The sequence below is a fragment of the Nelusetta ayraudi genome, unplaced genomic scaffold (genome assembly GCF_046127955.1).
Source record: "Nelusetta ayraudi isolate G7.1 ecotype Tasmania unplaced genomic scaffold, CSIRO-AGI_Nayr_v1 ptg000048l, whole genome shotgun sequence".
NCBI classification, from domain to species: Eukaryota; Metazoa; Chordata; class Actinopteri; order Tetraodontiformes; family Monacanthidae; genus Nelusetta; species Nelusetta ayraudi.
Window position 1 is genome coordinate 10,258,370 of NW_027466098.1, and position 14,961 is coordinate 10,273,330.

Below are 14,961 nucleotides of genomic sequence, written 5' to 3' on the forward strand. Positions count from 1 at the left end.
GTGCACGTCGGCGTGCACAAACTTGTTGGTGTAAAAGAGTGCAGCGCCGATGCATTTATACATGCACCTTGTGTTTGGAGCCCAGCGAGCGCATACAGTGGAGGGTTTCCATTTGAAAGAGTGTGTTTGCACAGGATGTATGGACAACCGTGGGGCTTTGAGGGGGGGGGCAGAGAGAATCGGATCCAACGCATCCTTAAAGACTCGCAGGGATCGGTGGAAACTTCACGCACCTCGTGTGGAAAACGCGCAGCTCAAACTCGGGAGGGGAAAAAAATGAGGGGAATCTGTATGTCCGGGGCTACGAGTGAGACGGCATAAGAGGGAAGATATGCACGCACAGATAATAATAATAATGATTGCTGGGTTTGTGCGCGCCAGGTAGGCGTTAACTGTTCCTGTGTTTTTTAGTTTTTTTTTTCCCCTTCCCGCGGTTCTCACCACAAAAGGCTGCTGCGCCAGTCGACAACGTGCTGGGAGAGACGTCTGGGAGATAAGAAGCTAAATATAACCGGCATAGACCCTCAGCACAGCACACGCTACGACGCAGACACTGGGCCTGCTGTCACCGATACAGCTAAGCCTCCCTCCGACGGGCTTCCGAATTATCTTGATTTAGCTCCCCGGCTGCCGAGACGGCAAAATTAAAGGGACGTGAGCTTCACACGATGATCGGAATTCCAGTTGTCTGACTTAACAGGTGTTTAAACTTTAAGAGACATCTTTTGGGGAACCTGAACTGATCGCTTATGATCAATTTAGCCTCTGGACCTGCGCGCTCAGCAGATATTTTAACCAAGACGAGGTATTTTTGTCTGATTTCCAAGCCAGGACTGCTGGTTCTCCTCAGACACAGCAGCCTGGGGTTTCATTTTCCAGCCGTGTTTGCAATAACCTGCTTGTCAACTCTGAGGTGAGGCACCTTGATAGCGACTTGGACTGGCCAATGTATGAGGGGTGAGCGCAAGTTGTTTATTCCTGCCTAGAATTGGACCTCTGACTGTACCAGTGCGTCGTTGATCTGCGTTATTTATTATGCAGCTGCCTGCCGGGGGGCAACAACACACCTGACAGAAACAGAGCGCGGCAGGGCAGGCTGGTGAAAGAGGCCGACTGAGTCAGAGCCGTCATGTGCGGAGAAGGTTTCCTGCACGTGTGAACGAGTTCATTCCAGACGTCACCATGAAGAAGTGATCCTGATTGTTGGGAGTCTTGTCTGTGTGTGAAAGACGCTTCGACGTGACATTTTATTTAGGGTGACAAACGTCCCGTTGTCCCAGGACATGTCCAACTTTCAATCCTGGGCAATGTTTTTTTTTTTAAGTGATAAAATAATGAGCTGAAATATATTGAACGTTTATGAGTTAACTTTGTGTAAGGCAACGTTTCCTAATTTCCGGTCATCAAAATATGGCTCTCTATTTCATTGCAACCCTTCCCTAGAAGACGTCCAGTACCATAGAATTAGGCCCGTTTGTATTTACAAAGGTGATACATTCTAACAGAGATACCAACATATGTAAGATATCAATGTCCTGCGGCCCTCAGAGTGGCAGCAAACACGCAAACGCTGTTTCATTTCCGCCCTGGTTGCCTGCTTCCATTGTCTTTTTACCCAGCAAATTTGAATGAACAATGCCGCTCCCGTGTAAGCCTCGCCAAGGAATTAATATTCCAGTGTGTGTCCCATCCAAAACACAACAATAGTCAATCACACTGCCATAAGCTGAGGAGCTCTGACAGGACTTTTTGAACTGCGCTCCGCTGCCAGCTGCCACTCCGGCCCATTTCAGCCATCTGCTCAGGGATTCGTGCCACGACCTCTCGGGCTGCTATAGTCTGCTCCTCTGACCTCTGGGATCCCCGCTGCAAACACAGTCCACCTATTGCAGCACACCGGATCTCAGCCTCACAGCTAGAGGAGAAACGGCACAAGTCAGACAGACAACAAGAAAAAAGGAAGCTTATTGAAAAAAAAAAAAAAAAAAAAAAAAAGGAGAGGCCTAAAAACAGACGTACACACACACAATTTGGAATTATCATGCATTATTTTGGAAATCCTGTTGCGTCTGGGACTATTTCTGGATATCGTTCTGAGACAATGCCGTCAATCCTTCACCTTGCAGTCACATTTTAAACGTGCCTGTCACCTCAGTTCAATAACAACACCTCGTTTCACGCTGTAATTTTAGCCAAGTCACAATAAGAGCCAGGTTAAAAGAAAACACACCCCTTTTTTTTTATGCCGCTCGAAGTGTTTCCAAGGTGACAGACGAGCCAATTAACAGCAAAACACGAGCGCCAGAGAGTGTGAGCGTGCAGGAGACATAAAAAGATACACAGGGTGAGTTTGGTAATTAAAAATGAACTGAAAGTCGCTCTTCTGCTTTTATTACGCTTGAGAAGACACAAACAACAGCTGAAATGAAAACTTTTCACAGCCAACTTTCTACTCCTCGGAGTCGACTCTTTTGAGCGGAGTAAAAATTAAACGCCGCCAGAGGGGGTGGGGGTGTGGGGGGGTGTATCATCTGGGCTTGGTAATTAGCTGCGGTGCCGTCATATTGCATCTCGCAGTATTTAATAGGAGTTACACACTCTCATGGTTGCCTTACACGAAAAGGTATCGTGCAGCAATAAATTGTAAAAGGGCAGAATTATCAGATGAGTATTTTTTTTTTATGAAGGCAGTTTATTGCAATTTTAAAAATTAATATCTGGCATTCTTCATTAGAGCCCTTTATCCCCCCCACTGTCTGAACGTTTTACTACTGAAACCATTCTCCAAGTTGGATCAGTAGAATACAGTAGAAGTGTAGCAAAGAGGAAATGTATCTCTAATAGAGTGAGACTGCTTATAGGCAGTGGCAGGCAGTGGCAGACAGTGAGGTGCTAGCGCTCGTGCTAATCCGAGGATTTACACAGTAAAACAAAATATTTTTACTTTGGATCTTAAACTGGTAAACTGGTGTAAATTTGCAGGAAAAAGGTGTAAATAGATGACATGCCTGACACTTGCAAAGATAGCTGTCAACAAAATGCACAATAGGGTGTGTCCATCCATCCATCCATATTCATTACCGTTCCTTGAGGATCCATGGAGGGATAAAAAAAAAAAAACCCAGAAGAGTCTGGGATGAAAATAAGAATCTGAAAATGAATATATGTGTATATCCAAAATTGGAATAATTGCAAATTTCTCCCAGAGCTTAATAAAGTATATTTATATCTATCTAATTTGTTATCATATTGTTATTAGATGTCTCAGATGCAATGAATCCATGCATTTTCAATTTGTTAATAGAATTGGGTTGAAAAAATTGGATTGGAATTGAATCCAAAAATAAAGTCAAGACGCACAACTACTTGCACAATTGCATCTCTTAATGTTCCTGCCCTGCATCCGTTTCACCATTCCAAATTGTAACTGTTCCTGTGCTGCTGTTGTGTGTGGGGTTGTTGAAGTGCAGGCAGAACTGCTGCAGAAGCGAGAGCATTGGAGGTTAATGCAGGAAACATCTCCACAATGTTTACTGTAACTGATCACATAAACCTCTCTGCCTCGCACGCACACGCACACACGTACTATTAGGTCCACGGACACAGTCACTCATGAGCAGACATTAACCACACAGTGGCTTCCTGTCTGACTGATCGCTGTTCAAGAAAATGTTTCATCAGGGTTTTCTTAATTGTGCCTGCAATATCAACACAATATCTGCAATATTTGAGTTTTGTATGCTGGGGAAATTGTATTAAAAAAAAACAGACTTGACAGAGACGCAAAAAAATGGAATCATATTTTTTGCAGGCATCCGGAATGATGTCCTTATTATGATAAAAAAAAAGTTTCCATACTAATTGTATGGAAAGACTCCAGCACAGCACTGATGTTTATGTTGATGCTGCAGCAAACCCACTAGAAAACTCACACATTTGAAACCCTGTCGTGCATTATTCCTAACTACTCCTTTGATTTAGCTTCAATCGAGACACAACCGCTTTGTCAATTTACCACACGGCCGTTTGTAACGTGCTTCGCGCAAGAGCCATTTATTTTGGGATGAAAAATGGAGGGGAAAAAAGAACTATGACAGAGCTATGAGGTGTTCAAAGGGGCACGAAGAGAGTTGAGGGGAAAAGAAATGGAAGAAGAGGATAAGGAGAAACCGAGGAGACTTGAAAGCTTGAAAAGACTTTTTGGTATCTCGCAAGAAGAGAACAAGATGTTCAAGTTGATGGGACGAGTCTGAAAAGAAAGCGGAGGCTGGACTAAAGGGAATACAAGATTAAATGGATCAAAATAAGGAAAAGGAACAGCCCTAAACTAAACAGGCAGAAAGCAGTTAATAAAAGTTAACTGAAATTATGAAAGTCTAAGTCGAGAGGCGACACTTCGCTCCGCGACAATGTGCCTCGGTTGGTGACTGACAGGTTGCGGAGCTGCAGGACGTCATTTGCATCGACACAGACATCCTGAGCAAGTTCGCTGTTTCCATGGTGATGACAGCAGATTATGAGGACACATTGAGCCAACATTTGAAGTGCTCGAGGCTGAAAACCAGACAGGTGCACACGACTGGAACACGTGAGCGTTCGCGTAGCCCCTCGCGTTGCGCGGCTGCTCCTGCCGCCGCTTCAGAGATTTAACGATCCGTTATAGACAAAAAGGCTCAGCTTCAAAGCGAGGGGAGGGGGTTCCAGAACTGGGCAGATTTCTTGACACGCCGATGCAAAAACGCACATCTGATAAGCGGTAACGCCAATGCGCGCACATGGGCCGCATTAGAGGAGCGTCTGCCGTTCCTCCAATTTCATGCCTACCTCGCCCAACGACCCTTTTAGCACGCAGCGTTCCTTCTCTTTCGGCTTGGAGCGGCGGGTAGAAACTCATCACGGGGCGTTAAAGTGGAGGACAAAAAAAAAAAGAAAAACCCTCCTCCCTTCATGCCCGACTCATAGATCAAAAAGACACGAGAAAGGCCAGGCGGAGATCAAGTGGGCCTGCGAGAAATCCACCCACAGGACGTCTCCAGAGCCTTGACCGGCATACTTAACGCGCTCGGCCGCTACCGTGAATACAAAGTTGGATGTGTACGCTCGCAGACGCGCGAGCGAGCGTCGGACGCGGCCGAGTGGATAAAGGTTAGCTGTGCAGAGAGTGGCCTAAATCTTGCATCGGCCCGTTTCCTCCACAGTCCACGGAAGGATCGAGCGAGAATCGACTGAGCCCAGCAGCTGCAGCGGTGAGCCGAGGGGGGGGGGGGGGGTGAACGGGACGCAGGCGCCGCCGCGGAATTCTCAAACAACTTCTGTTCAACTATTTGTGCATTTATTTGGCTGAGCGTGTAGTTTACCATCACTAGTCTGAATATATTGAGAACAAATAGTGGTTTCAATGTGGAGCCCTGTTAGGAGAAAACTGCAATATAAATGCAAGAAATTTGCCTTTCCATGCTGACATAAAATTCATTATTACAATAATTTGACTCATTTTCCACCATCTGGTTGTGTTTGGTAATAGAGGCTGACATTTTTTCAGGTATCTCACGGGTCACGGGATTCTTATTCGAGCCAGCCTTCCATCGGGCTCATCCCCAAATAATAAGAAACCTTGGAAACACAACTGGCTCTTTCGCCTTGGCTCATTCGTGCCAGCCTTCCGCGGAGATCGGAGCTGGGGCTCCAAATTCAATGTATTGCCTAAAGACTAGAAGTGGAAAAAAATGGGAGCAGTACAGGAGTTGGAGTCATTCTGAATGGAAGTGAAATGAAAGTGGGTCATTTTACCAGGAGTGGGATAGCGCAATTTTTTTTTTTTTTTTTTTCACTCTGGGCAAGGATTGGGATCGGACAAGATATTTCTCTGTGGGAGTGGGACAGGACAGGAGTGAAAATCCACTCCTGTGTAACCTACTATTCAGTAACATAACCTCCTCGCTCTGAGTTGCTTCTCACAGCCGACAGCAATTGATCAAACTGTCAAACCCTCTATCACGTCTCCAGTTGTATCTCCTCCTACCGAAAGCCTGACATGTCATCCACCTTCACAGTTTTGAAAAAGGCTCTTCGAATTTGAATCACATCTCTCATTCATCCTTATTTCCATGTCCATTTTGGCGTGAAGGTTAGCCATGCAGTGAGCGAACTAAATCTGGCATTGGTCTCTCCTTCCTCCTCAGAAAGATCGACCGAGAATCCACTGAGCCCAGCAGCTTGCAGATCAGAGCAACGAGCTGAGGGGTTGAATTGAACAGGACAGCGGCACAGCCTCCAAATTCTCATGACTTCTGTTCAACCACCCATCCATCCATCCATTTTCTATCCCCGCCTATCCTATCCTTACTGCCTGCCTTTTCAATTACCTAACCAAAGACAACAGTAAAAGCGTGTCTTTGTGGCTGCTTATTGTGAATTGCTTCAAAATGTTCTCGGTGGAAAAATTTGCATCAGCAACCACAGAGTACATGTCACAAGAGAACAGAAAGACAAACAAGCTGGCCAATTAACCACCTTTTAGAGTGTAAAATCCAACTGGCTTTCAAAGACCTTTGGAAAATTTCAGAGACAAAAGAAGAAAAGAGACAAGCATTTCAGTGCAGGCACATTTCCAAAACGCAACGTCTCCTTAAATGGCTGGATAACTCAGTGAAAAGCCCCTTTTATCAGATGCCTGACGCAAGTGCTAATGTGCGGTTAGAGTAGTGCAGATAAGTCTGCCGCTCCATTACGGCCCAGTGTAATGTGATAATAAGTAGCTACGAGCCAAACTCAGAAGTTACTGGTATCGGGAAGAAGCCACTGGTGATTGGTGATGAGTGGAGGCCATTGACTCACGCGTCAGCCCTTATGGTCGCCGGAAATTGGACTCGTCCGGCCTTAATAGACCAGAGAGGGACCCTCAACAAGAAAAACAAACAAGCCTGAAACGAGCTCTTCAGCAGTCAGCCTCAAAGCACAGGTGTATGGGAGGGTGGGGGGGTGGGGGTGGCGCTGTGTTAAATCGACTCATTAGCTCACTCTCTTCCTTTGAGGACTGTGAGCAGATCAGAAGAGAATACCTAATGGAGCCTGCTGCACACCATTTGAGGAAGAAAAATAAACTAAACAAATGTTAATACCTTGGGCCTCTTCTTTCCTCCAACCCCCCCTCGCACCCTTCCCACTCATCACTGGATCCTGGAAGATGTTCATCATCTGTCTGTGGGAGCAGAGCCATCCAGATGTAAAGCACATTTAAAAAGCACATAGACTTTACATGGACATGGAGACAAAGGGTCTCATGGGACATATGGTGGATTTAAATGATGAGGTCCTCAGCTGTCATGACGCAGAACAGGCAAGGGGAGGCAAGAATCGCGCTTACCAAATCGAATGAATCAAAAAATGGACGGGGGAATTGTGTTTGAAAAAGGAGGCCAATGAGGAAGACCCAAAAAACCTGCATTCTGTCATTTGGCCAGCAGGATCCACCAAGTTTGGTTGAAAAACGACTAGAAATGACTGGCTGTTGATGTGGAAAGACTCAGTGGTCGCGGCTTCGACCCCCGGGTGTGGGGCCTTTACTTCACATGGCTTCATAGACAGAAAAATAATGGTCAGCGAAACATGGTCAGGTGACCGAGTCAGCCTGTAGATCTACCCAGTTGCTTACCCATTAAAAAGTTTTAGAATAATAGAATTTTGCTTCTTCACAAGAAAGTGACCCTACGTGTCCACTGTAGGCAATTAATGGTTTAAAAAATAAGAAAAAAGAAGAAGAAGTGGCCACGCTGCAGATTCCTGCTGCATATGCAGCCTTTTGATTTTGCTCCCCAACACAGAGGCCTCCTCTTCTGTGAGGAGCTCCACTTCTCCCGCAGCCCCTTCCTCTCCACCGGGTGCACGGCACGCACGCCAGGGAAACGCTGTAGGAGGGGATTAAAACGCCTCTGATCTGGTTAATGGACAGTAAATGGTAGTTGGCAGGCTGACGAAGAGGGGAGAGCGGCGAGGGGGCGATGGTGCGAGGGAGATGGGGTTGGGGGTGGGGTGGGGAGGTGGAGGGAGGGGAGAGTAGAAATATGGAATATTCCACAGGTTTCCTCTCCGAGCGGGTCAGAGGGGCCATCAACCATGAACTCCACTACTCCATTATGCGGCCCCCTCTGCTCTTCATGCTTCTGCTGGCTCCTCTGGGGATCTCATTATGGAAGACTGAGGACTGAGCCCATCTGCCTATGAGATGGGCTAAAGAGGGGAACAAGCCAAGAGCCAGGGAGCCAGGGAGCGAGCGAGGGCGGGGCGAGATGGGAACGAAGGGGCTGGTGGTGGGGCAACCGGAGGCTCCCAGCGTCTCGATTTTTAATTGCGCGCGTGTATACGGTAGGTGTTTGTATACGTGCGGGTGGGGACAGGGGTGTTTGCGGTGAGCTACAGCGCGTGATCAAACCCTCCATCCGCCGGCGGTAAATGATCGCGCTCATTGAGATGCCACACACGGGGGAGCTGTAAATCAAGCCGCCAATCAGGGCGGAGGATCCTGGCCACGCAAAGAACATCAGTAAATGTCGCAAAGTGATGCGGTGACCACGGGCGAGCAGCGGCGCTCGCCGCCTCTTCCTCCCCTCTCGGCACATTGATAGGGGGCTGGTTGGGTTCGGTGCTGCACCCATGCTACTTTCCATTTGTCAGCTCCTCCCCATTTCTGTAACAGCCTTATTGATTTCTTTTTGAGGGCTCGTGAGATGCTCCTAATGTGCCGCTGAAGACAGTGAGCGTGTTTATATTTCCTCGTGCAATAAAGCGTGCATGTCCGTGTGTGTGTGTGTGTGTGTGTGTGTGTGTGTGTGTGTGTGTGTGTGTGTGTGTGTGTGTGTGTGTGTGTGTGTGTGCACGTTCGAGGCCACTGCACAGACACAACGGTCAGCACTACTCTTTGGTGCAGTTACAATGGAGACGTCGATGAGGAGCAGATGAGGAAGTCCAAGAGCGCAGCTCGGCAGCTACAGGAATAAAAGCTAATGGATGTCCTGATGCCGAGATACTGTTGTTCTCATAATAACTCCAAAGCGAACCATGTTTGCTCCAGCGGATGTTCTCTCGCTTCCTCGGTGCTTTGAGTGTTCTAGCCGTCTAGCATCTCCCAGCAACTATTTTATTCATTCTCCTCACTCAGATATAATAAAGCTTCAAGATAGCTTCCCAATGGGCTTTCACAAAAAAAAAAAAAGAATCAATGTTTATTTTGGAGCATCACTTGCTTGGTATCAGGCTGATGCTAACACTGAGCTGCACTAAGTTGCTGTTAACTTTGACATGCTGGAAAGTGTCATGTGAGCTGTGCTATTAAAAATAATTTCAGCTCCCCCTAAAAAAACAACAGTTGAATGCTTGAAAGCCAACTCACAAAATAAAGTAGATATATGTTAGCTTACTTGTCTAGACTTCAGGAAAACAAATTCAACCATGGAAACAACAGCGTGTGTGTGTGTGTTGTGTGTGTGTGTGTGTGTGTGTGTGTGTGTGTGTGTGTGTGTGTGTGTGTGTGTGTGTGTGTGTGTTGTCCTTCTGCTCCTTGTTTGCTGGCAGGCCAAACAATATCGCCACAAATATCAATATCCTGCTAACTGAAGCCTGAATTGTACATTACTTACATAATTTACAGGAAAGCAAAAACAATAGTGTAAAAAAAAAAAACCAAGGACATTCACTTGCGTGTAACTGGACATTGTCCACACAACGGTCACGTCAAGCTCCTGTTATACGCATAGCAGTTAGTTTTCTTGGTGGAAGTTTAGTGCTCACTACAAGGGAGGCCACTGGTAGGAAGCCAGTTTGTTGTGGTTTACGTAGAGTGCAACACGACAACACCTAGTGGTGAAATGAAGTGGCATATAGCCATGTTCAAATTCACAGGCACAGGTATCTTTTTGAAATATTTTGGCATGTGAAGCTGACTTAGCACTTAGCAGTCACTATTATTTTGTAATTATATACAACATGAAATGATGAAGGAAGGGCGATCTAACTTGTATTTGTCCCTACCCGTGATGGGTTTTATATTTCTCAGAAAGCCTCGTCTTCTCATGTCATTTGAATGTGTTGCGCCCGCCTCTCACCGTGTTTAGAGGCACCGACAGGCAACCATTAAAGCGGGCAATACTTCAGCATCTGTCTGCAGAAGCTGTGTGGCCGCTTGCAGGTGCAAACACGCCGGCGCCAAACAAGAGGCAGGTGGGAGAAAAAAAAACAAAGGGATGACACGGTGTTAAGGGTGGGAAAAAGAAAGGCATTAGCGAGGCGGGGGTGGGATGAAGCCGTCACTTTGCCGTGCGAGATCCTCGGCGGTGAGAGATGAGAGGATCGTCTCCACCGGAGCCTGCAGAAACGCTTACACTCACATTTTCTACTCCGCCTTGGCCGGAGAACAGAGGAGGAGGAGGAGGAGGAGGAGAGAAGAGTGCAAACATTTCACAGAGATGCGAGTGGATCAATTTTCACAAACAGTGTCGGCAAACAAACGCAGGCGAGCGCGCTAGAGAGAGAGAGAGAGAGAGAGAGAGAAAAAAAAAAGCCCTGAGCACGAATGACAGGGTGGCCTTCTGCGGACGGGTCTCTCTGCCAAGACGACTAATTCCTGAAATCATTTCAGGAATCCTCGTAAGGACGGATGCGGCTCTCAAGCTTCCATTTCCGTTCCTCTCCACGGCACTTTGGGCTTAATCACAGGCTTGTGAGCCTCCGACTAACGCAAACGGAACCCACCCCAGAGGGTCAGAGTCAGCTGTGCACTAAACACCGGGGTGGGGGTGGGGCGCTCACAGCAACGCAGTCGCGATGAGCCACTGGCGGTTGCAAAGAGTGCGTCCACGTGTCCGCCGCAGAGAAGCTGCAGGTTCAAAGACGAATTTGCCACAAACCACAAGCTGTGGAGATTTGGGATAAAGAAGACGGCGTATAACATTCCCTCAATAGCAGCCCCGCGGCCCCGTCAGTTAGGCATCTTTGCTCAAGTCCATCCAGCCAACTGGCCGACACGCGGGGCGTCAGATTTAGCCTGGAGGTAAACCATGAATTTAGTTTCAGCAAATTGCCCATAGCGTCCAAACCCAATCTCGTCAGCGCTTAAAGAGACTCGGAGATACGGAGCGAAAACATGTTATTCTATGCAAGGCGGGGACATATTGAAGGGATGTTGTGGAATTATTGATCAGCACCTGTCAGGCACTGATGTTTTACAGACCACGGCGTTCTCATATTTTATACTGTAGGGGGGGGGGGGGCTCTCGCTCAACGACTTGATTAGGAAGAGCGTCAGAAGGCAGGAGACAGAACCGTTAAACCAGAGGTGGGCTGATGCCGCTAGACTGACTGAAGCGCTATCAGGGACCACCGCAGTGTGAAATCAAGGCCCTCAGCACGGACATATAAAGCATCAGTTTACTGATGCTGTAAAAAGAAAAAAACAGCTGGGCACCGGCAAGAAAAACCCAAAGTTGCATTTTGGGAGAGGCTGCAAGAGTCAACTGGGGAGGTTCTGACTGAAGTTCTGATGGCGGAGGGAAAAAAAGCCTCTGTGTGCGCGCGCGCGCGTGCGTGTGTGTGTGTGTGTGTGTGTGTGTGTGTGTGCATGTCCCTCAGTTGTTTTTTTATTTATATCTGTGTTTGTGTGTGTGTGTGGGTGGGTGCACAGTTCAATAACAGTATTCTATGAAATATGCATGAAGTATGTTTGAACTCAACACTCCCCCCCCCTCCTCCTCTACCCCCACCACACACACACACACACACACACACACACACACACACACACAACTGCCACCACCAGCCCTTCCCCAAAGACCGGGAGCAAGGTCCTTCTGGCCCACGCAAGCTCAAATGAGCACCGACTCACAGGCAGAACACGCACGCACGCACGCACAGACACACACACACACGCACACATATCATGTGGCACGCTGGCCTCACCCTGATAAATGTACGGCGTGTCCTTCAGAGGGCACACCAGGCGCGGAGGCTGATACTCTTTGAGCAAGGACAGGTGGAAACGGCAGGAGAAAGAGGTGAGGTTACAGAAGAAAAGTGAGCGTTCTGAGCAAAGGCGGTAATGAGAGGAGGGACGCGAGGGAGCAGAGGAGGTAAAGGACATTCCGCGTGAGTGTGCGCGGGTACATTAGGGTCATGAATGAACTGTGGCCGTGTGTTCAGTTTGCATTTTTGACCCGAGGGCGGCGCCGAGTTTGGATAAGGTGAACAGCGTGCAGGAAATCACAGAGTCGGTCGTGTTGGCCACTGATCGGTTAGCGATGGTTGTCTCGGTTAAAATAAGTTGGTTGAAATGTTGAACTTTTCTTTTTGGAGTGACCAGGACGGATGCTTTGAAGATCTAACAGTCCAGAGAGAATCCAACTTGCGCCTGTGGAGCTGCCAACATGTCTGAATGCTCTCAACGCGCCTGAGCAAAACGGAACGCGCCGTCAGTCGCATTCATTCCTCGTTAACACATCAATCGCATTTCACTGCAGCAGCGCAACACCTATTGCTTCTTCTCAGTCGTGTTACGCAACGTAGATGATGGGGAGGGGGGGGCAGTAGAGAGTGTGTGTGTGTGTATGGGGGGGGGGGGTTATGGGGGGGGCTGTGTCACCTAGTTATTTAAGTGTCTTTCTAATTAGGGGGACATTTGCTGCTGCGCTAATGAACAACAAACTCTTTCAAGCAGAACAAACAGCAACCCCGAGAAAACACACACGCGCACACACACACACACACACACACACTAGACCACAAGCACACATAATAACGCACCAAGACACCAGCCCATCTGTTTCACCAGGGGAACTCTGCTTTGCGCGTGCACACACACACACACACACACACACACACACACACACACACACACACACAGGGAGCAGTGAGTCTGCAGACATGACATCATGTTTTTCCTGCACCTCTCTGAAAAGAGCGTGGGCAGGTGCAGCGCCTGCGTTTCGGTGTGAATACTACACGGCTCGAGCCGCCAACCTACGGGCCGCACACGGCACGCAGTTCCCGCTCATGTGTCACGTTTGTGTTCTGTCAACTTTGGACTGATCTTGTGTGCGGTCACAGACTCATCACTGCGTCCCCTGTCCTCCCCTGTCCTCCTCAGCCATTCACGGCCGGGCCCATTCCCTGCTTTTCTCATTAGCCTTTTGTTTGGCTGCCACGGCCCCGTGAGCACTGTTTAATCTCCGCCCGCCTCCCCGTGCTCACCGCGGGGGGGAGAAAGTTGTGAGAGGGACTCCGAGGAGGGTGGGGGGAGGGGGGGTGGAGGGTGTTGAGGCAGGAGAGGACAAGGGCGGAGGCACTTCATTAATCAATCAACCAGCTTTGGAAATTTACCTAATTAACGTCTCATTACAGAAGCGGGCGCGGCGCCAGCTGGCACACCCCCTCCGCCTACACTAATACGGACCCCCGCAGACCCCCCCCCCCGCCAGCTGACAGCCGAGGTAAACACCCCTCCCTCCAACCCTCCTTTTGATCACTTCTTTATTAGTCTACCCATCCATGCATCAACCAGCTTGGACAGAGTCGGAAGATCACAGCTGGCGCGTTGGACCGGAAGAGTAGGGAACTGAAAGGCGTCGCGCTGGCTGGTTGGTTGGTTGGTTGGTTGGTTGGTTGGTTGGTTCTCTTACCGGGGAAATGTTGGTGGTCATCACAGGGTCCTGGTCGCTCTCTGAGGAGACTGTCCCGTCCTGCTGGTTAGCGGTGGCGCTCTTGCCTTGAACCAGGAGGTCTCCCCTGCGGGCGGAGCTGGCGCGCCAGGCCCGCTGGATCCTGAGAAGAAGGATGTGAAATGCATGTGTATACACAGTGTAGAGTGCATGTTTACCCCCATCTGGGTATTAATGGTCACCAAGTGGACCGTTTCCTAAACGCTCTGCCGATTCCTTCTGTGTATCTGGAGGGTGATTGGCCAACCCTTCTGTTTATCACTGAGAGGGGCCGACAGAGGTTGTTGCTGCTACTGCAGCGAGGTAACCAGAGGTTTGACTCCCCAATAGGCATGAGGGGAGACATTAGCCGTGTGTTGCGAGCAGCCCTGCAGCAAGCTTCAATGCACAGCTGCGTTTAACTGAAACTCTCGGCAACGGCAGTCAGCTCACGACTCAAAGGAAGCCGGTTGTATCCAGCGCATTCTCAAGACCAGCAGGAAACGGTCCTGATTGGAGGTTGGGAAGATTAAATTTAAAGATTTCCAGGGGGGCATAGTCATATTAATGATAATTATTCACAATATTTGAGAAATGGTGAGATTATGACTTATGCATGCATGGAACCTGGCCAGAAGTGAGAAATTGCAAACAAAATGTTCTTTTTTTTTTTAGTTAACATAAAGTAAAACTGGAGCTCCGACTTTTTGCAGATGTCAGTTTAGCTTTGATTTTTTTTTTTTTTTGGCTGGATCTCTACTGCCACAGTTGGTTTAGCAGTTTTAAAAGAACGCGTCATTGAAAAATGCCTTAATTTTTTGGGAATCAACAGATTTCCATCACATTTTAATCTTTTTGCCTGATCCGCACTGTCAATCAGCCAAATGACTTTCTAATCTGTTTTATCCCTGTAGTCACCTACTTTCACGCCAACGCCAGAGAGGAAGCCCAGTATCGGTTCCCAAATGCAGAAACGCATTTTACCTCCAGTCGGACAGAGAGGCAGCTGCCACCTGACAACCTGGCACCGAAATCAACCCTTCAAATCTTCCTCTGCTCTTACTTTTATTGGAAAGAACAATAAGAGTGGGAAGACTTGTCTTCTTTGTACCCTAGTCACCTTTTAGCACTACAGTCATCCACAAAGAAACCGTGTTGTTACCCTTTTTCCCACCCTTGATTTTGGAGAAGTGAAAGCCCAGGGTGTGAGCTGTCTCTTCCTGTTATATTTTCAATTTTGCCCCCTTTCTGAAGTGTGGCGGCTTGCAGTGAGCAGGCT

At 48.2% G+C, this 14,961-nt stretch overlaps 1 protein-coding gene across 3 annotated transcripts in view; it reads right to left on the reverse strand.

The window, feature by feature from the left end:
* schip1 (schwannomin interacting protein 1) overlaps positions 1-14,961 on the reverse strand; it is a 200,675-nt gene that overhangs the window by 173,944 nt on the left and 11,770 nt on the right. For all 3 annotated transcript variants that reach the window (XM_076036228.1, XM_076036227.1, XM_076036226.1), the window contains exon 5: positions 13,665-13,806. In XM_076036228.1, coding sequence (XP_075892343.1) covers positions 13,665-13,806 — 142 coding nt within the window. The remainder of the gene's footprint in view (positions 1-13,664; positions 13,807-14,961) is intronic.